General features: G+C 42.4%; 1 protein-coding gene across 2 annotated transcripts in view; it reads left to right on the plus strand.

Annotated features, from left to right (window-relative positions):
- The window catches only part of IL15 (interleukin 15), a 128,456-nt gene that overhangs the window by 74,719 nt on the left and 33,002 nt on the right, over window positions 1-20,735 (plus strand). For both annotated transcript variants that reach the window (XM_040418487.1, XM_040418488.1), the window contains exon 5: window positions 6,217-6,261. In XM_040418487.1, the coding sequence (XP_040274421.1) occupies window positions 6,217-6,261 (45 nt within the window). The remainder of the gene's footprint in view (window positions 1-6,216; window positions 6,262-20,735) is intronic.

Genomic DNA, 20,735 nt, shown 5'->3' on the forward strand with positions numbered 1-20,735 from the left:
GGGAGCAGCGGATTGGAAAGAGCAAGGGATTCGGACCTTGGAGGACTTATATATAGGAGGCGTTTTGCGATCTCTACAGCAATTGCAAGAGAAGTTTGAGATCCCTCATACACAATTCTATAGATATCTTCAGTTGCGGCATGCCCTAACTGCTCAATTTAGAGGTGAGAGTAAGAACATCTCTAAGTATCCCTTGATAGGGGTATTAAGGTCACAGGGTCCCAGGGGAGTAATTTCTGTGTTATATACTCATCTGTTGGGAGAACGCATGGCACTCCAACCTTTGGAGGTAGAGGCAAAGTGGAGAGACTCCATCATTACATTTGATGCCGAGGATTGGGAGGAGGCTCTGCTGGTGCCCACTAGGGTTTCCCCTTCAGTGAACAACAGACTAACCCAGCTATTTATTCTCCATAGGAGCTACTTATCTCCTCTAAGGTTATATAGAATGGGAAGGTCTCCCAGTAGTAGATGTCATAGGTGTCAAGAGGAAAGGGCTGATTTCTGGCATTTGATGTGGGGATGCAGCTATATTCAGGCCTTCTGGGATAAGGTTGTGGACGTTCTTTCAACAATGGTCCCTGCTCAGCTAGCTGTTTGTCCTAAAGTTTGTGTCCTGGGAGTCCTGGATGAGGAGCAGTGGACACATCACCAGAGGATATTTTTAGGAGAGGCTTTATTCATGGCTAGGAAGGCAATAGCGCTGAGGTGGATGGCTGACAGGCCTCCAACTGTCAATCAATGGAAAGCACTGGTGAATCAAGCCATGTCTATGGAGAAAGTAGTATACACTCATAGAAGGTGCCCGCAGAAATTTCAAAAGGTATGGGGGGAGGGGTGCTCCTCACCTTTGACTTTGCAACCCATGCACATGCACTCTATATAAGCAAGGTCTACATGATGCACCCCTTTGATGAATATTGTGCAATGATGTAGTTAATGTCTGGCTCAGTGCTTTATGAAGCATGATGTTATGTTTATTCGCTTGTATATGCTTCTATTCCGAGTTAATGTACCTGCCCATATGTGATTTTCATGTAAAACGCCATGATACCTGGAGCTCCCCTGCGCGGGCTGCTACAGTTTTGTTTTTGATGCCTTAATGTATGCCTTTTATTGAAACTTCAATAAAACGAGTTTAAAAAAAAAAAAGGGGTTGTTCGGTTTCCCATATCGATGACCCATCCTCAGGTTAGGTCATCAATATCAGATCGACGGGGTTCTGACTCTGACCATCAACTATATGAAGAGAAAGCAGCGCTCATACAAGTGCTGCATTCTCTTCACTGTTTTCCTGCATGCCTTCGACATTACAGCTGTTCCATCCAATGATTTGAACACATACTAGTGCTTCGGTCTCTTCAAAAAGCTGATCAGTGGGTGTGCTGGTAGTGGGACCCCAGCCAATCTGATATTGATGACCTACTTTATCCTGAGGATAGGTCATCAATATGGGAAAATGGGCAACCCCTTTAAATAGTGAAGAGTTATCCTTAGGATAGTATATGTCATCAATATCTGATCAGTGGGGGTCAGACTCCTAGCACCTCTAACTTTGGAGGGACCTCTTCGTAGTATTGCAAGCACAGCACTGTACGTTGTATGATGGCTATACATTGTATAATGGCTGTGCTTGGTATTGCACAATGCTCCCATTCACTTGAATGGGACTGAGCTGTAAAAAGGTCATGTGACCAACAAATGTGGCTTCACGGGCTGAGTAAGGGGCTGCAGCACTCGCCCAACTGCAGCAGCCTCTTCCACAGCTGATCGGTGGGGACCTCGGAGCCGGACCCCAACAATCAGATATTGATGATTTAACCTGCGGATAGGTCGTCGATATCTGATTCTCAGAAAATCCCCATCTGTCTTGAGGCATGCAGCTGGAAAGCCTCATTTAGCATCACCATAGTTCAGGTGATTGCCTACCAACAGATGTAGGTGACCATGTTGGGGCAGTTTTCCTGTTCTTATGTAGATCTTGAGTGGTCGCTATCTATACTACAGGAGTGTTAATAGCTCTCGACATCACAAATCTTTTGCTGAAGGTGACTTTGATAAGAGAACTAATTAGGAGACGGGTTAACATGAGACATTATCACAGAACAGTCCATGTGCAAGGAAAAGAGAAGAGGTTGGCCATACTAACCAATTAGGTTGTTGCTTTCAGTTTCCTAGAGGTTCCTACAAAAATTATAGCGCCAATCTCTTTGATTACTGCAGAAAACTTCAGTTTCCCTGATTTTAATCTTTACTCTTTAGCATCTTCTCTTTTCTTTAACCTGTTCCTGCACATTGATGTGAAGGTGTCACTATAAAGACAGCCCCGTACCCGATAAAAGTCCCCAATGGTTTTATTTTGGCACACACTGTATGATAAAGCTGTTTCATATTTAGACACTTTTGCCTAATTTTACACTACCTATTGGCTGGCTTACTATGCGTCAAAATTTTGAAGCACTTCTGGTGCATGTTGTTGCATCTTGCGCCACTCCTCCTTGCCTACCAAGCAATGCCTCCTTTCCTGCCAAGCCAGCCTTCCTTGTCAAGCAAGGTACAAAAAGGGGAATTTATCATGAGGAGAATATTTAGAGTCAGTTTTGCTTGAGTCTGTGTTGGAGTACTTTGTGCCACATTTATCAAATGTCCCTTGTTGTTTGATAAATTTGACTTGTCCTTAAACCTAACACTTCTGTCTAGAGAAGCTCCTCCAGTTTTCTACTCCACCCACCTCCTGGAGTGAGATTGCGACTTTTTAATCGATTAAATTTTGCGCAAGCGAGTGCAAAAAAGTCACAAAAGCCCTATTTTTGACACAAGAATTCTAGAGTGAAGGTATGATAAATCAGGGCTAAAATGTACACCACAACTGTAATCCCTCCCCGTCTTCCCTTCCCTGTTTTCCCTTCCCCCTTGAGTATGTAGATGGGTCATCTATTTGTAATACTTTTATGATCATTTATATTACATGTTTTTCACAAAATTTGGTGATATTCAAAATATTCTGAAGTCGATATGTGTATGATAACTCTACTTGATTTCGATTGGACTGTGTCCACACTAATTATATTCATGTCAATAAAAGTATTTGAACAACAAAATGTACACCACTTTTTTGTCACAAATGAATATATCTTTAGCATACTTAAAAGTGGCAGTACATTGTAAAAGACTAATTCCATGACTAATGTAAAAAATAAAAATCAGACATCATATAGTACATGACAATCTTCTTCCAACTAAGCTAGAACCAGCCTTGTACCTCACATGGATCTAGAGATCTCCCCATCCATTGCTCTGCTAGATCTATATCAAGCTGCCAGCTCAAGGGGAGGGTTTTTTCCACTGCAGCTAAGGGGGGTGTCCATTCTGCTGGAGCTAAGGGGGCATGTCCATTCTGCTGGAGCTAAGGGGGCGTGTCCATTCTGCTGGAGCTCTCTCCCTATCACAACTCAGGAGGCAGTTGAAGGATGAAACTGAGCATGTGCGACCATCTCAGTGAGTAGGGCGAAGAAATAAGAAAAAGAACAAAAAGCAGGTGGCGCTATACAGAAACATTTTATTGAATAACTCACTGAAAACCAAAGAATATTTTTAGTGGAACAACCCCTTTAAGTCCTTTTATAGCACAAAAAAATAAACTGAAATAACTGAATGAAAGTTTTAGAAAAATGAATAACAAACACTTTTTTATAACTATTTTTTGTTAATTATAGTTAAAGGGAATCTGTAACCTGCTTTTACCATTTTAAGCTGTCACCATCACTATGTTCACTAAAGTACCTTATTTCCAGCAGTCTTCTTCTTACTTTATTTCGTTTTGTCCTTTTGATATAAAAGCCCTTTTTATTATATGCTAATGAGGCTCCAAGGTGCCCAGAGGGGCTTTTTTTCCTCTCCGGTGCCCAGTGACGCCCCCCTGCAGTGCCCAGCCCGCCTTAATTTGAATCCCAAGAACGCCTCCTGATCCTCAAATAACCTCCCACAGCCCCGGCAAACTGTTCCACCCCCTCCCCACGTCATTGTCTACCTTCTAGAAATGCCCCGTCCTTCTTCCTGTCGGTGGCCAGAAAAGCTCCTGAGGGCAACAGCCTCAAAAGTCTCACTGGGCATGCGCCGAGCCCAGTGATGTAACCTGAGCGCTGTTGCCCTGAGGAGTTTTGTGGCCGCCGACAGGAAGAAGGATGGGGCATTTCTAGAAGGTAGACGATGACGTGGGGAGGGGGCGGAACAGTTTTCCGGTGCTGTGGGAGGTTATTTGAGGATCAGGAGGCATTCTTGGGATTCAAATTAAGGCGGGCTGGGTACTGCAGGGGGGCGTCACTGGGCACCGGAGAGGGAAAAAAACACCCCTCTGGGCACCTTGGAGCCTCATTAGCATATCATAAAAAGGGCTTTTATATCAAAAGGACAAAACTAAATAAAGTAAGAAGAAGACTGCTGGAAATAAGGTACTTTAGTGAACATGGCAATGGTGACAGCTTAAAACGGTAAAAGCAGGTGACAGATTCCCTTTAATGAATTATTATAGGTAATACACAAATGTGGATTAGAAAACAGTATGCAATGTGTTGTACTTGAAATTAAGGCTACTTTCACACTCGCGTTTGGTGTGGATCCGTCATGGATCTGCACAGACGGATCCGTTCAGATAATACAAATGTCTGCATCCATTCAGAACAGATCCGTTTGTATTATCTTTAACATAAAGAAAATTAAAAAATGAATGTTCATATATATGATCACTCGCATAAATCAAGGAAAGGAGGAAGTGAATAGTGATCTGGAATATTTAAGACGTAACTTTTACTTCTTATACATTAAAAGATATATCCCTCAATATTTATCAAAGATCAATGTGAATACAATTTTCCACGATCCCGCACACAAGGGTCTCGTTGGAAACAGAAACAACTGTGTCCACACTTATACATTCAGTGTAAGACACTAAAAGGTAACAAGAGCCGATATGCACTAGCACCTTAGGTCCACAATTGAAAGGTAGCAATGGCCGGTATGCACTGGCACCTTAAGTACACAACTAAGCAGTGATGTTGGAGACGACATATAACAGTATATACATAATGCGCGGCGGCATCAAAGAAAAAACACAATGATTTGGTGCCAAAAGTCACTATGCAAGAGAGTGCACAGCTGCGCCTGTATCACGAAGGTGCACGGCGGCACCAATGAAACCCAGTGTCCTACCCTACAGATGATGGAGTCTTCAGACACCTTCGTTTCGCAGTTTCTTGACAGGGTGATTTGGTTCGATGGTGGGAGGTCCTTGAAATATGAGGGAGTCACAGGAAGATAATCCTATATGTCCCTGGATGACCCTATAGGGCCCTACAATAGCCCTATTGGTCTATCCATCCAAAATCGAAAGTGGGTCACCGCTGCGCAGCCGGCATCTCTTCTATCTTTAACTGTGAGCAATAGGACCTTTGATGATGTCACTGCGTTCATCACATGGTCCATCACATGATCCATCACTCACAGTTAAAGACAGAAGAGATGCCGGCTTAGCAAACAAGTGGATTAAGGTGAGTTAAAACATTTTTTATTTTTTTAACCCCTCCAGCACTATTTTACTTAGCATTCTGTATTCAGAATGCTATTATTTTCCCTTATAACCATGTTATAAGGGGAAATAATAATGATCGGGTCCCAATCCCGATCGTCAACTAGCAACCGTGCGTGAAAATCGCACCGCATCCGCCGATTTTCACGCAACCCCATTCACTTCTATGGGGCCTGCGTTGCGTGAAAAACGCAGAAAATAGAACATGCTGCGATTTTCACGCAACACACAAGTGATGCGTGAAAATCACCGCTCGTGTGCACAGCCCCATAGAAATGAATGGGTCATGATTCAGTGCGGGTGCAATGCGTTCACCTCACGCATCGCATCCGTGCGGAATACTCGCCCGTTTGAAAGGGGCCTTAGGAAAACCAATGGCACCAGGAACAAAAGAGCCATAGCATTGGCTCTTAACTGGATACATCACTGCTATTGAACAGAGAAACAGCACAGACCTAGTTAGGTTGGCTAAGGAATAGTGCTGTTCATTCTAAGTATTGGTGGGATTTGTGATCTCTAACAATCAGCTATTGATGACATATTCTGTTAATATGCCAACAGTATCTCTTTTTTTTAATTTAGATTTATAGCTTTTTCTTCTAACTGCTTTGTTATTGTATTTTTTTATGCAGGAAAGGGATTTAAGGCTGTATACTGCAAAGATTGATGAATATACTGTAAGTATGTCAGTCAAATAAATTATACTTAGCATTTGAGAATGAATGCATGATTCAGTGGCTCACCACTTCCTAGGGTATGGGTATTGTCATGGTGCTGTTCTCTGTGACAGTTGTGGCTGTGCAGGCTGGCTGCATGCACTTTGTGTACTGGCTGTGGGCGGTTCCCATGTATGCTGGTTCTGAGTGTGAACAGGGTCTGAGTCTGGATGCATTTCTGTTTGTGTTACGGGTTTTTTGTGCTCTGGCGTACTGGCTGCGGGTGTCTCCGTGTATGCTGGTTGCCAGGGGCAGCGTCCAGTACTGCAGCCTGTGTGTTCACTTCTCTGTTCATGCAGGCTCCCCTCCCTGTTTGGTTTTTATGGGGTTAACATTCCCTGGTTTGTGCCTGGGTGTGTCTTATCAGGTGCCCTGTTATTGCAGCTTTATCTCTGAGCTGTGGGGCTTAGGTTAAATGAACACGCTCATGAATTTGAAATTCTCAATGCACACGATGCCGATTTTTTCCGTGCTGATTTTGACCTGCGGTGGGGATTTTAAAATCCGCAGCATGTCATTTTATTTTATTTTTCCTGACCGGATTTTCTCCATTCACTTAGTAAAATCTGCATGCGGAAAATCCGCACCAAATCTGCAGGCAAATCCGCATGCAAATGCACACCAGATAAAGCGAATTGACCCCACGGTTTTGCCTGTGAACACCTGTGGATTTCAGTGCGGATTCTCCGCACATGAATCCTGAACGTGTGCATGTACCCTTAGGGTCAGTCTATCTTGTGTCTTGCTGGGTGTTGCCCCTTGCTGCTCACCCAGGGGGTCAGTCTGTCCTGTGCCTTGCTGAGTGTAGCCTCTTGCTGCTGACCCAGGGGGTTTTGTCATCTGCCCTTTTGTGAGGTGTCGCCTGGTAAAGCATTGATGTTGTTATTCCCTTGTCTGATCTTCTGTACCTGTTCTGTATTGATGTTGTTATCCTTCTCCATGCCTTACCTGTTCTCTGTCTGGTACCACTCTGTTACATGTCTAGCCTCTCAGTGCTCTAACTGCGTCTGATAGCCTGGCAGTGCTCAACTGCTTCTGATCCTGTCCTATGTCCAGCCTGGCAGTGCCTACTACTTCTGATCTAGTCTGTTCCATGTCTGTCCTGCAGTGCCTTACTGCTTCTGTTCCTGTGTTTGTCCTACCTTCGTTAGATTGCTTCTGGGTTTTCCGGAGGGAGGATCTCTAGTCTGTGTGCAGCTCTATCTGAGACCGACATGCTTCCGTTTTGCATGGGGTCCAGGCATCTGCTTCTGTGCTGGTTCCCGTTTGTCTTGTTGTCTGATCCATGTCCTGTGTTTGCTTGGGTTCCAGTTCTGTTGTCTATTCCGCTGGTGCTTGAATCTGTGTGGTTCTCTGCAGGTAGCAACCAAGTGTACCAGGACCATCCTAGAGGTGCGATCAGTGAGCCCTCGGTCCAGTTTGTCCCCACCACCAGGGGCTCTGTGAAGAACTGGGCTCACTGGCTCTCTGCCCTCTGGGTTTTGCCTCTGGTCTGCTGGTGTACTGGGTTCTGTGGTAGTTCTACCACTATTGCTTAACCTGCTTTACTGTCTTGTTCTTTTATTACATGTGTAATAAAGTACTCTGTTGGTCCTTTGTCTGTTTTACCTGTGTCCTGTTTGCAAGACATCCCGAAGGTCTGCCTTTGGCCTTCGGCACGTGACAGATATAAGGCAGTGGTGGCGAGAGGCGGCACTCAGAGCCCTCTTTTAGGGCACCCGCACCCTGGAAAAAGTGTATGGTGTATCAATATGTCTTAGACTTTTCCTGCCATTCATCAGCGTACTATGAACGGCACAGGCATCGCACTCAATGTAGGCAGGCAACTATAGCTAAATGATAAAGTACATGGAAGATATACCATATTGGTATTCAGGTTAAACTGCCATGTTGGCACTTTACGATAAATAAGTGGGTTTTTGGTTTCAGTTTGGGCACTCTGTCTCTAAAAGGTTCACCCTTACTGGTATAGGGGGTGCTCAAGGCAACTGACTAACCCACTGTCAGATAAATAATGTCATGTATAGAGATGAATATACTTGGTGCTTACAATGCCACAATGTTTCTGTTGTACAGCCTCCTCAGCAATTTGTATTGCAACAAAATCTCAATAGGTCCTATGGCTGACTTTGCTTACAAAGTGTGATGTCTTTCTCAGACAATTCAATCGACCTCTGTTTTTAAAATTTTGCACTGATAGCCTTACCACCTTCATTGTAGTGCCCTTTTATCTGGAGATGAGCATCTGCGATGTCCCTTCTGCGTGCACGCCGCACGTGGTCTCGTTTCTTGGTTCGGCAAATAGTTCGGCTGTGGATCGTGCGCTTCTGCTTTCAGACCAGGAGGTAGTTTTGGAATTATTATCACCTCCATATAGTATAATAGATGTTCACAAGTTTGTTGTAACCTTTCCTCCTTCCTTATTACACGTCTTTTGCTTATTACTACTCCAAGTAAACACCAGACGCGTTTCGGAGTATGTCTTACTTCTTCTTCAGTGGGTATTAGTTTATAGAGAACTTATATTATTTTATAGTCTTTATGTGACTCAAAACCTGGATTGGATCACTCTTAGGATTGTTGGTAAAACATAAAATGGGATTTATAGGGACACTGTCACCTGGATTTCCCTTACTGAGCTATTAACATCACCACATCAGTCTCCACGATTTACATTAAAATATACTAGTATTACAGCCCTTTGTCTTGTAATTTGTCTATAAAATCGCTTTTATTAATATGCTAATTACGTCAATAAGGAGCCCAAGGGGCTGTTCCTCCGGCCGTTGGAGCCCAGCCGCGCCCATTACTTCAGAGCCCAGCACTGCCCCACTGCTAATTTATTCACTCCTCTTCGCCGACGTAATGTTTGTGCAGCGCCAGTAATCCCGCGCATGCACCCCGGATACACATGTCAATGCCCGCGCAGTGTCCTGGCATCGGCCTTACAGAACTCATTGCGCATGCGCCAGCTTAGCTTGACCCACTCCTGCTCCTCTGTCCTCCGCCCGCCTGGCAAGTTGCGCGACTCCGCTCTTCCTTTCCGGGTCAAGTGAAGCTGGCGTATGCGCAATGAGTTCTGTGAGGTCGATGCCAGGACACCGCGCGGGCATTGACATGTGTATCCGGAGCGCATGCGCGGGATTACTGGCGCTGCACAAACATTACGTCGGCGAAGAGGAGTGAATAAATTAGCAGTGGGGCAGTGCTGGGCTCTGAAGTAATGGGCGCGGCTGGGCTCCAACGGCCGGAGGGGCAGCCCCTTGGGCTCCTTATTGAGGTAATTAGCATATTAATAAAAGCGATTTTCTAGACAAGTTACAAGACACAGGGCAGTAATACTAGTATATTTTAATGTAAATCGTGGAGACTGATGTGGTGATGATAATAGCTCAGTAAGTGAAATCCAGGTGACAGTGTCCCTTTTAAGGTACATAATAGCGCGGAGGATGGTTACTCAGTATCATAGAGGAATGGTTAAATAGAAATATATAAAAAAATTAATAAAAACCTTAACAGGTCCTAAATAGTCCTTGCTATTTATTTTTGATGTCTCACATGTGGCTCTGTAATGTTAGATTATGGTGTGGTGCATGTGGACCGCGTCGACGTCCTCCATTGTATGCATATTTTGCTGGGGTTAGTCGATTATTGCGGTCCACATGCGGTGGGGCTGCTCCCCCAATAAAAGACACGCCACAGTGTCAGGGGCTGAGCAGCTCCTCCAGAATTGCCACTTCATTTCTGTGTTTTTGTCTTGTTAGATTTGAGTGTGTTTGGACACTCTGTTGCACCTGGTAACTTCCATCACATGGTCTGGCATAGGTGTGGCTCACGGCCTGGCCTCATTCACATTGTACTACCACAGTATTCATGCTGGGCCTTTGTGTGGAGGCTTGGCTGTGTGCTGAATTATATCACCCCCAGACCATGTTCACACCATAGTTAGAGTAGCGGCTAGGACCCTTTGCCATGCTGAGTGACCGTGACGTGGTGCATTGATGGGCTCCGATATCTTCCTGACTGGAACATATTGGCGAAAGTCTCAGCTTTTAATACCTGCATGTATGACTTCCCAGTATAGTCAGTAGCATTTCTGTTTGGTGCATTTCCTCTCTGTGTTTCATATGTTTATTTGCTACATTCTGTGTAGTTTGCTCTTGTGGTGCATGTGGACCGCGTCGACGTCCTCCATTGTATGCATATTTTGCTGGGGTTAGTCGATTATTGCGGTCCACATGCGGTGGGGCTGCTCCCCCAATAAAAGACACGCCACAGTGTCAGGGGCTGAGCAGCTCCTCCAGAATTGCCACTTCATTTCTGTGTTTTTGTCTTGTTAGATTATGAACAAGTCAATCGCATTTTTCATTTTTTTTTTCTGTGCCTTTTTTGCACTAATGCTTTTTTTCCCCCCATTTTTTACAACTTCCCATTGCATCACTCCATTGGAATCTGTTTTAATTGACTTTATGTCTATGTATGTTAGTAAATGATCTCTATTAGGTACCATCAGCGCGAAAACTGCAGGGGACACAGCGGGGCAAGCGAGCGGTATTTGAAAAAAACAACGATGGCAGCGTCAGTGGAGTGTACCCCGCAAGTATAGGTACTTAATTATACAAAAACAATACATGAAAGGTCCTCTTTAGTTCTGTATGTTGATACCTGGAGGTCCCCACAGATTCCTTCCCCAATGGGTTCTTAACCCTTTCATGACCAAAGGTCATTGATGCCCCAGTGTCCAGGTCAAAATTTACAAATCTGACATGCGTCACTTTATGCGGTAATAGATTTGGAACGCTTTTACTTATCCAAGCCATTCTGAGATTATTTTCTCGTGACACATTGTACTTCATGACAGTCATAAATTTGAGTCAATATATATCACCTTTATTTATGAAAAAATCCCAAATTTACCAAAAAATCTTAAAAATTAGCAATTTTCAAAATTTCAATTTCTCTGCTTCTAAAACAGAAAGTGATACCTCATAAAATATGTATTACTTAACATTCCCCATATGTACACTTAATGTTGGCATCATTTTGTAAATGTTATTTAATTTTTTTAGGACGTTACAAGGCTTAGAAGTTTAGAAGCAATTTCCAAAACTCACTTTTTAAGGACCAGTTCAGGTCTGAAGTCACTTTGTGGGGCTTACATAGTGGATACCCCCCATAAATGACCCCATTGTAGAAACTACACCCCTCAAGTTACTCAAAACTGATTTTACAAACTTTGTTAACCCTTTAGGTGTTCCACAAGAATTAAAGGAAAATGGAGATAAAATTTCTAAATTTCACTTTTTTGGTAGATTTTCCATTTTATTACATTTTTTTCTTTAACACATTGAGGGTTAACAGCCAAACAAAACTCAATATTTATTACTCTGATTCTGTGGTTTACAGAAACACCCCACATGTGGTCGTAAACTGATGTACGGGCGCACGGCAGGACACAGAAGGAAAAGAACTCAACATGGTTTTTGGAAGGCAGATTTTGCTGGACTGGTTTTTAGACACCATGTCCCATTTAAAGTCCCCCTGATGCACCCCTACAGTAGAAACTCCCAAAAAGTGACCCTATTTTGGAAACTAGGGGATAAGGTGACAGTTTTATTGGTACTATTTTGGGGTACATATGATTTTTAATTGCTCTATATTACGTTTTTTATGAGGCAAGGTAACAAAGAAATTGCTGTTTTGGCACCGTTTTGTCATCTTAAATTTTTTACAAGATTCATCCGACATGGTAAATCATGTGCTTTTTTTTATAGAGCAGGTTGTTACGGACGCAGTGATATCAAATATGTCTACTTTTTTTGTTTGTTTGTTTCAGTTTTACATAATAAGGCATTTTTGAAAAAGAAATTATGTTTTTGTGTGTCTATTTTCTGAATGCCATATGTTTTTTATTTTTCTACCGATCGTCTTTTGCAGGGGCTCGTTTTTTGCAGAAAGAGTTGAGGTTTTTATTGGTACCATTTTTGGGTACATATGATTTTTTGATCATTCATTATTACACTTTATGGGGCAAGGTGACCAAAAAACAGTTTTTTTTTTTTTTTACAGCGTTCATCTGAGGGGTTAGGTCATGTGACCGTTTTATAGAGCAGATCGTTACGGACGTGGCAATACCCAATATGTATACTTTTTCTTATTTATTTAAGATTTACACAATAATAGCATTTCGGAAACCCAAAAAATTATGTTTAAGTGTCTCCATAGTCTGAGAGCCATAGCTTTTTTATTTTTTGGGCGATTGTCTTAAATATGGGCTCATTTTTTGCGGGATGAGGTAACGGTTTGATTGGTACTATTTTGGGGTGTATACGCCTTTTTGATCGCTTGGTGTTGCACTTTTTGTGATTTAAGGTGACAAAAATGGCTTTTTTTTACAGTTTTTATTTTTTATGGTGTTTATTGGACGGGGTTGATCATGTGATATATTTATAGAGATGGTCGTTACGGACGTGGTGATACCTAATATGTGGGGTTTTTGTTTTGTTTTTTAATTTTTATTATAGGAAAAGGCAATTTATTTTTTAAATTTACATTTTTATTTATTTATTTATTTTTACTTTTATTATTTTCACTTTTTTTTTTTGATCAGTTTCCTCTTGGATCTTGAAGATCCAGTGGGGCTGATGGTTGTACTATACTTTGCCATGCTCTTGCATTCCAAAGTATAATACTACCAGATGTCCTGTAGGTGGCAGCACCGGACGCCTTTGCCATGGCAACCGGACGTCTTTGCAAAGCGTCCGGTTGCCATGGCAACCATCGCAGCAGCCGCGATGGTTGAGAGAGGGAGCTGCCGCGGCATCTATGGGGTTACAGCAGTGTCAGCATAGAGCTGACACTCGCTGCTGATGGCGGCGGCTCAGGAATGGAGCCGCCGCCATCATACACAGCAGGGGGACCGCATCGGGGGCAGCGCTGGAAAAGCGGACGGGATATGGCCAGCATTCAGAAATTACAGATCGGGGCAGGATGAATGTATTGGGCGGGGAGGGGGCGGACCGCATCAGGGGCATGCTACATGGATGGGGGTGGCGCGGGGACCGATGGCAGACGCAGGGCTCACGGCGGTGGTGGGGGGTTCGAGGCACACAGGAAGGGGGCACAGATCGGGGGCTTCAGGACACTACCTGATTTCAGGCTCTGATCTGCAGAGCGCAGATCAGAGCCTGAAACCGGCATTTTAACACTGCCGCAATGCACAGACTAACCAATCGGATTGATTGCCGGCAAGGGACCACTCTGATTGGTCCCTTGCCGGCATTACTAGACTGTATGCTGTCCGTGCTGTCCAGCAGGACAGAAATTATTGGATTCATTAATTACTGTAAAAGATTCCAAGATTATCCGTAGCACATATCAAAAACCTGTGTCCAAAAATAGTTACATCCTGTATTCAAGTTGCCACCTTCCCAGATGGTTAATCAATATACCAACAAGCCAATTGCAATGACTAAAACGAAACTGCACAGAAACACCTTAATTTGAAGAGGAAGCTACAGCCCCCACAAATTTTTTGCCAAAGAATATACCTTGGATATGCCGTAATTAACTCTTCATTAGAAAAGGTACAGTTAATGGATAGAATCATAGAACGTAATTTTAGGGAGAAAAAATAAAAGATAAACCTGCCAATAAGGCTGAGGAACAAAGTATGTGACTCATACTACCGTTTAATTCTCAACATATGATAGTCGGAAAAAAACATTGGCACCATATATGTAAGGATAAAGTAATAGGACCTTTGTTCCAAAACACCCACTCTTTACATATAACAAAGCCTCCAATTTAGGTTCTAAAATTGTTCCATCGATTAAGGATGTCTTTTATGGACTGATATACTCCACTTTTGTGGTGTATATCTGGCACTGATTCTGTCATACGCCATGTTGCGGCAGAATCTGCGTCTTCTTCCCCGCTCACCCCTGGTCGAAAAATTGGGTGTGGGCTGGGAAGGGGATGGCCGGGAGGCCTGTCTCATTCATCTTTTTCTACGCCTGGTTTAGGTGTAGAAAATGGTCTAGCAAAGAAGCTGTCTTACATTTAGAATCGCAGTGGATACGCCAAAGTTATGTAAAGTCCGGTGCCTCTACATAACTTTGGTAATCCACCGCCAGTGCAGGGGTTTATTAAGACCGGCGTCTAATACGCCACATGTGAGACATCAAAAATAAATGGGCAACAACTATTTTATTTATTTTTTTATATATTTCTATTCAACCATTCTTCCATGCTATTGGGAAATCATTCCTCCACACTATTATGCACCTTAAATCCCATTTTAGGATTTACCAGCAATCCTAAGAGTGATCCACTCCAGGTTTTGAGTCACATAAGGACTAAAATAATGGAAGATCTCTATAAACTAATAGCCACTGAGGAAATGCATCTTGGGTAGTACTACTCCAAATAAACACCAAAAACATATAATAAGGAAGGAGTAAAGGTTACAACAAACTTGTGAACAACTATTATGGAGGTGATAATAATCCCAAAGCTACCTCCTGGTCTGAAGGCAGAAGTGCATGATCCACAGCCGAACGATTTGCCGGACCCAGAGACCAGACCACGTGCGGTGTGCACACTGAAAGGACATCGTGTCTGCTCATCTCCAGATGAAAGGGCACTACAATGGAGGTGGTAAGGAGCTGTCAGTGCAAACCTTTAAAGAACTAACAGTCTAGAGGATACTCACCAGTTACTCTGGAGCCTGGCCCACTGACCACCCATCAGTGTTAATACAGACCCAAATAATAATGAAAAAATGGCTGGCTCACAGTAATTTGCATGTACTTTTACTAAATCTTATACATAATATAAATATTTCATGAACACGGTCCCTTTAAATGCGGAGCTCTCGCATACATAATAGATAAAAAATACCAAAAATTCAAAAAATGCGGTTTCCTTATAATCTCTTTGTTTTTGGCGTGTGGTTAGTAGTGTCAGTTTGTATTTAGTTTTGTTAGCTGGATTGCTCAATACTCCTAATGAATAGTAAACTTGTAACACGGCCTTGTGGTCTGCTACAATGTGTCCATATCCTTAGATGAGTTATTGCGCCAGTTTGCGGTTAGTTCATATTTTATGCACACATATTAAGTTAGTGGGATGTTTACTCAGTCCACAATTGATTTTTACCAACATTTGATATATTATGTTACTCACGATCGTGATCAAACTGTGCTGCTTTTCCTCCAACTAGCCTCCTATCGTGATGTCTCGATTGTGCAGCTCCTTGTTGCGCATACATGCTAGACCCGCTAGAACGCCAACAGCTAACCGAAGTCCTGCTTGCCGCGACACTAGTAGATCTCTATCCACACTGCCCGTTCAGGAACCGCCATGAGACATGTTTTGGAACCGGTAGTTCCTTCCTCAGTGGTGCAAAAAGTGATGAATAAATACTAGGACCTAACGTTCATGTTTTTAAACCCTTTTGGGTGGGATCTAATTACTTGAATGGATCATCATTAGAACAAACTCTTATTGGTGCTGCTATTACCAGATGTTAATTCATCGGTATCAATTCACATTGTGCGTTTTGTTACATTAGTAGATGTTATCCTCCCGGTTTTGTTAAACTGTCCTGTTACATTAATAGATATTATCCCCCACAAAGAAAAGATGAATAAAAAAAATGCTAAGAATCATGAACTAGAAAAGCTACAATTTCTGGGGAAATTGTGCGAAGTGTTCTTGCCTCCACCAGTAGTCTACAACTGGAATGGGTGGAGTAACTGGGTGGAGTGGGCAGAGTAACTGTGGAAAGGTTGAACTGGGCAGAGTAACTTTATGGAGTGGGCAGAGTAACTGTGTGGAGTGTTTGGAGTGAGTAAAGATAGTAAACATTTAAACTAACCAATTGATTGATCAAATTTAAAAAGTGCACATGGCAAGCTTGATAGAGTGAGAAATGCATTTCAACTTTTATTTATTTATAAAGCACATTTAATTGCAATGTTGTTGCCCAAAGTGCTTCACAGTTACATTAAAACATACATTTATAAAAACATTAGCAGCCGATTTGTGTAGGTGGGCTTGAAAATGAGGGAGTGGTGGCAGTTTAGAAATCATGTCCTGATTTTTCAGCTCACACTCTAGCTTTTGTCACTCTGCTGGCTGCTCACACACCTGGGTTCCTATGGAAACTCACTCTACAGCAAGGGCGGAGAAGAGCGGTTAAAAATAAACTGCTCCAACTTGCTCACTTCACTGGTGGTTGCCATCTTCAAACGGTTGTAGTTTAAAAATTATAAATCCTACAGCAAAGAGCTTTATATTGTGAGAATCACAAGACCCAGACCTACATTTTGATGTAGTATGTCTCTGAAATATTAAAAATGAAGGAACAGTCGCAGTTTAGAAATTGCCCTTCAAATTTGAGGTGGTTAGAGTGGAGTTTCAATGAATGTCAATGGGCGGCTTGAGTTGAAAACAAATGGTCATATTGTGAAAACTATCAGGACTATGGCTTAGCCGTGGACATTTTTAGTGGCAGCAGGGATAGCTGAACGTTTTGATATAAGATTTGTGTAGGTGGGCTTGAAAATGAGGGAGTGGTGGCAGTTTAGAAATCATGTCCTGATTTTTCAGCTTACACTCTAGCTTTTGTCAGCTCCCACTCTAGTTTTGAACATTCCGCCATTTATTCCTATAGGACCAATTTCGACACAAAAACGATATTTTGTGAACCATTCGGCGAAACGTTCCACAAAGTAATAGCACACCAATCGGGAACAATCCGTACGTTTCAGTATATTACTGTCTATGTAGTGTAAAAACTGTGGGAGGAGTTAGGGTGGTAAATTTGGCTATAATAATAATATATATGTGAGATAACAGTAAGTGGTCTTGCCATGCAAGAACACTTAATAATGTAAGAGTTGCTAGAAGTAGGGGGTGAGGGGAAAGTCATAGGAAGCGTCAGTGCGCTGGTATACAGCCTGGCACAGACGCCTCGTGTGTTGTGTCCCCCCAACCCAAATTCATATATTTTCTTCAATACGCATCTAGACATCCGGGAAATAAAATCACCCCCTCTCCAATTTTCACCAACGGAGTCAATTGCCATAAACTTCAAACCCATTGGTTTACTGGCATGATGTATTCTAAAATGACTCATATTTCTCATATCCGTTTTTGTTGTTATTAATGTGTTCAGCAACTCTTGTTTTAACCCCTTAAGGATATTGCCATTTTTAAGGGATTAATGTGTTCAGCAACTCTTGTTTTAAGGGATTAATGTGTTCCGCAACTCTTGTTCTAAGAGATTATTGTGTTCAGCAACTCTTGTTTTAACCTTTTACCCCTTAGTGACCATTAATACGCCTTTTTACTGATGTAAACAAAGGGAGTTTTAGCTAAACAGCTTGCTTTAATCAATCATTACATGTACTTAAAATGGTGCATTAAAAACTATAACTTGTCCTGCAATGTATACAAGTATATTGATGAACAAACTAAAAAGTTATAGCTCTTGGAATGCAATTTTTAAAAAATGTGTGTGGTCACTAGGGGGTTAAAGACACAGGTTGATTGAATTGTCTGAGAAAGATATCACACTTTGTAAGGAAAGTCAGCCATATGACCTATTGAAATTGTGTTGCAATACAAATTGGAGGCTGTACAATAGACTCTTAAACATTGTGGCAATGTAAATAAACTTTTCCCTCTAAGGATATTATATAGCACAACATGTCTGCACAATAAACTCTGAAACATAGTGGCAATTTAAAGAACCTTTTCCCACTGAGGATATTATATAGCATAACGGGACATGCTGGCCATTCAGAAGATACATATGTTGTGCAATATAGGTTCTCTACGTATATGAATATTTTATATAATGCTTTATATACTCTTTGGATGTGATGTATTCTACTAAAATATATTTATTAAACACTACAGAGTGTACAGTTATAGCTGATATATATATATATATATATATATATATATATATATATACACATATATAATCAACACTATGTCTAACAATACAACACTATAAAAACCCACACCTTCTAAATATCACTACACTCACCCAATGTGCAATTACCTAAGCAGTGGCTCCTTCCCCACCTAGCACTAACTGTCCCTATACAAGAGAAGGAAAGAGTTAACTAAGGGAGGGAGAGGGTTAACCTGAAAAGGGGTTAACCTGAGTGGGCAGGAAAAGGGTTAACCTATAAGCGGTTGACCTGCGTAGGCAGGGAGAGGGTTAACCTTCATTCAGGGAGACAGCGAAAAGGTAAATGCTCGATGTATAGGGAGTGTAGGAACAAAGAAAAGGTTTATTTGCTACTTAGCCAGTTCCAGAGGGTAAAGGGTTCGTTGTAATAGATGCGCTTGTTGCCAAGGAGATGACTCATGCTCTCTCTAGTTGGGCTGCTCAGCTGGCCTGATGAGCGCTTTAAGTAACCCTGCGGGGCACGCTCCTCAGTGGCCCATCAGTGTACGTGGGCTGGCAAGGTTTTATGATGTCTCCAAGTCAGCCCACATACGTGTCGGCACCTCTCCCGTGCCAGAGGGGGGGACCTGCGTACTGTATGATGGTGGTCCCCTGCAGGTAGAGAATCTTTGGATCCTCTGCCTTTTCACGTGCCCCCAACTGGACGCATTTGTCCAGTTGCCTGGGCTGCTCCCCTCCCCAGCAGGCATACATGACTGTGCTTACGTGTGCCTGCAGGGGAAGCCTAAAAGGTGACATGTGAGTGTGTGTATGTGTATATGTATGTGTGTATATATATATATATATATATATATATATATTTATATATTTAATAGGCACTTCCCTCTACGATCCCTCTGCTGTCAAGAACAGGACAATAAAATTTGAGGGAAGTGTTGTGCTTGAAGGTATTTGCCTCCTCAACCCTACTTGTTGGTAACAGTCCAGGATGAAATGAAGTATAATTTTTCACTTCGGTACCTAGACGTCCCATTTCCACAGGGACCTCTTTCCTGCCAGTCACTGTAACCCAACGTCTCCATCCACAGAATAAACCATCTTCACCTTTCTTGATCTTCCTTCTTTTTCGTGTCAGGATGGAAGCTCTTTGCTGTCTTATCTTTTCCGAGTGTGAGGTATCAGCCTATCCTAATGACATCTTTTTACTGGTTAGACTCAGGAATGGCTTCACTCTCACAGTCCATTATGACGATATATGCAGCACCTCTTTTGTCTTGGGGTACGATCAATGTGAATGGCATCCTGTCAAAGGAATGACTTTCACCAGATGCTTCTCCTTGATGAAAGTAGGGATCGTCATCTTTCTCCATGGATAGATACATGAGTCTTTACCAAGGCAGATCATAATCCCTGAGTATTAGGTGATGTTTCAGTACCTAAATCCTAACCATGGTACTGACATTCAGTCCATCCCTTACGAACGCCACTATTCCTAGGGTTGACATGGCAAATACCTTAAACCAGCGGTGCAAAACGTTTCCTGGTTGGGGGCCACATTGCCAGACTGAATCAATGACGAGGGCCGATATTAAAATTTAAAGGTGCATTAACAACTGAAATATTGTACTTATGGCATATTGAACACACATTATATACCATTAATGTCTAGTTACACTTCCAGGACTCCCATCTAATGGGAGAAATACATGAAAAATACATGTGAGCAGCCACAAGACATAGACATGCATGTCTGTTACCAGATGGTTGGGGGCCGCACAGAATAGTATCAAGGGCCGCATGTGGCCCCCGGGCCGCAGGTTGTGCACCCCTGCCTTAAACAGTGTGGGTACCTTACCTGTCCCTAGTAGTTTCTACTCTCTTTTAGCCAAACACGGACATAATAAAGGTACAATCTTATCTACACATAACCAGCTACCCATAGAAAAATTACAAAACAATACACCCAGCAGTAATTAAACTTAGTTTGTGTACCCATAGAGACTCATGCAACATCCTATACATCCAAAAACATGTGCAGGTCACACAACCACGAGTCAATGGGAAACAACTATAGGCTGCAAATGTATATACACTCATATATTAACTCACTGTAGTATGTTGGGTGAGTTTCTCTGGGTATAGGCTGTCACACATTTGCACCTACTGTAGAGTGTCTATTGGTACACTATTGAAGAAAATACAAGTATGCACAGGACCATATCCGAGTCAAGTCCTAAACCCATGTCTTTGTGTAAGTTCATGACTTTCTTCCTGGTCTTGCTATAGTTGGCTGGCCAGTCCCTTAATTTGTCTGTAAATGAAGAACAGTCTAAGGTATAACCACCAGGATACAAAGGACTATCACAGGGTGGATGAGCAGATTCAAGTTGCTTTGGGCTGTATCCAATCAAACTCTCCCACTAGGAAGATGTGACTTGGCTTTCCTAGACTCTTAGCTTCTCTATGATTTTTCTTCCTCGCTGAAGTCTATTAGGAGATGTTTTCA

Source organism: Bufo bufo, chromosome 2 (assembly GCF_905171765.1).
Source record: "Bufo bufo chromosome 2, aBufBuf1.1, whole genome shotgun sequence".
NCBI classification, from domain to species: domain Eukaryota; kingdom Metazoa; phylum Chordata; class Amphibia; order Anura; family Bufonidae; genus Bufo; species Bufo bufo.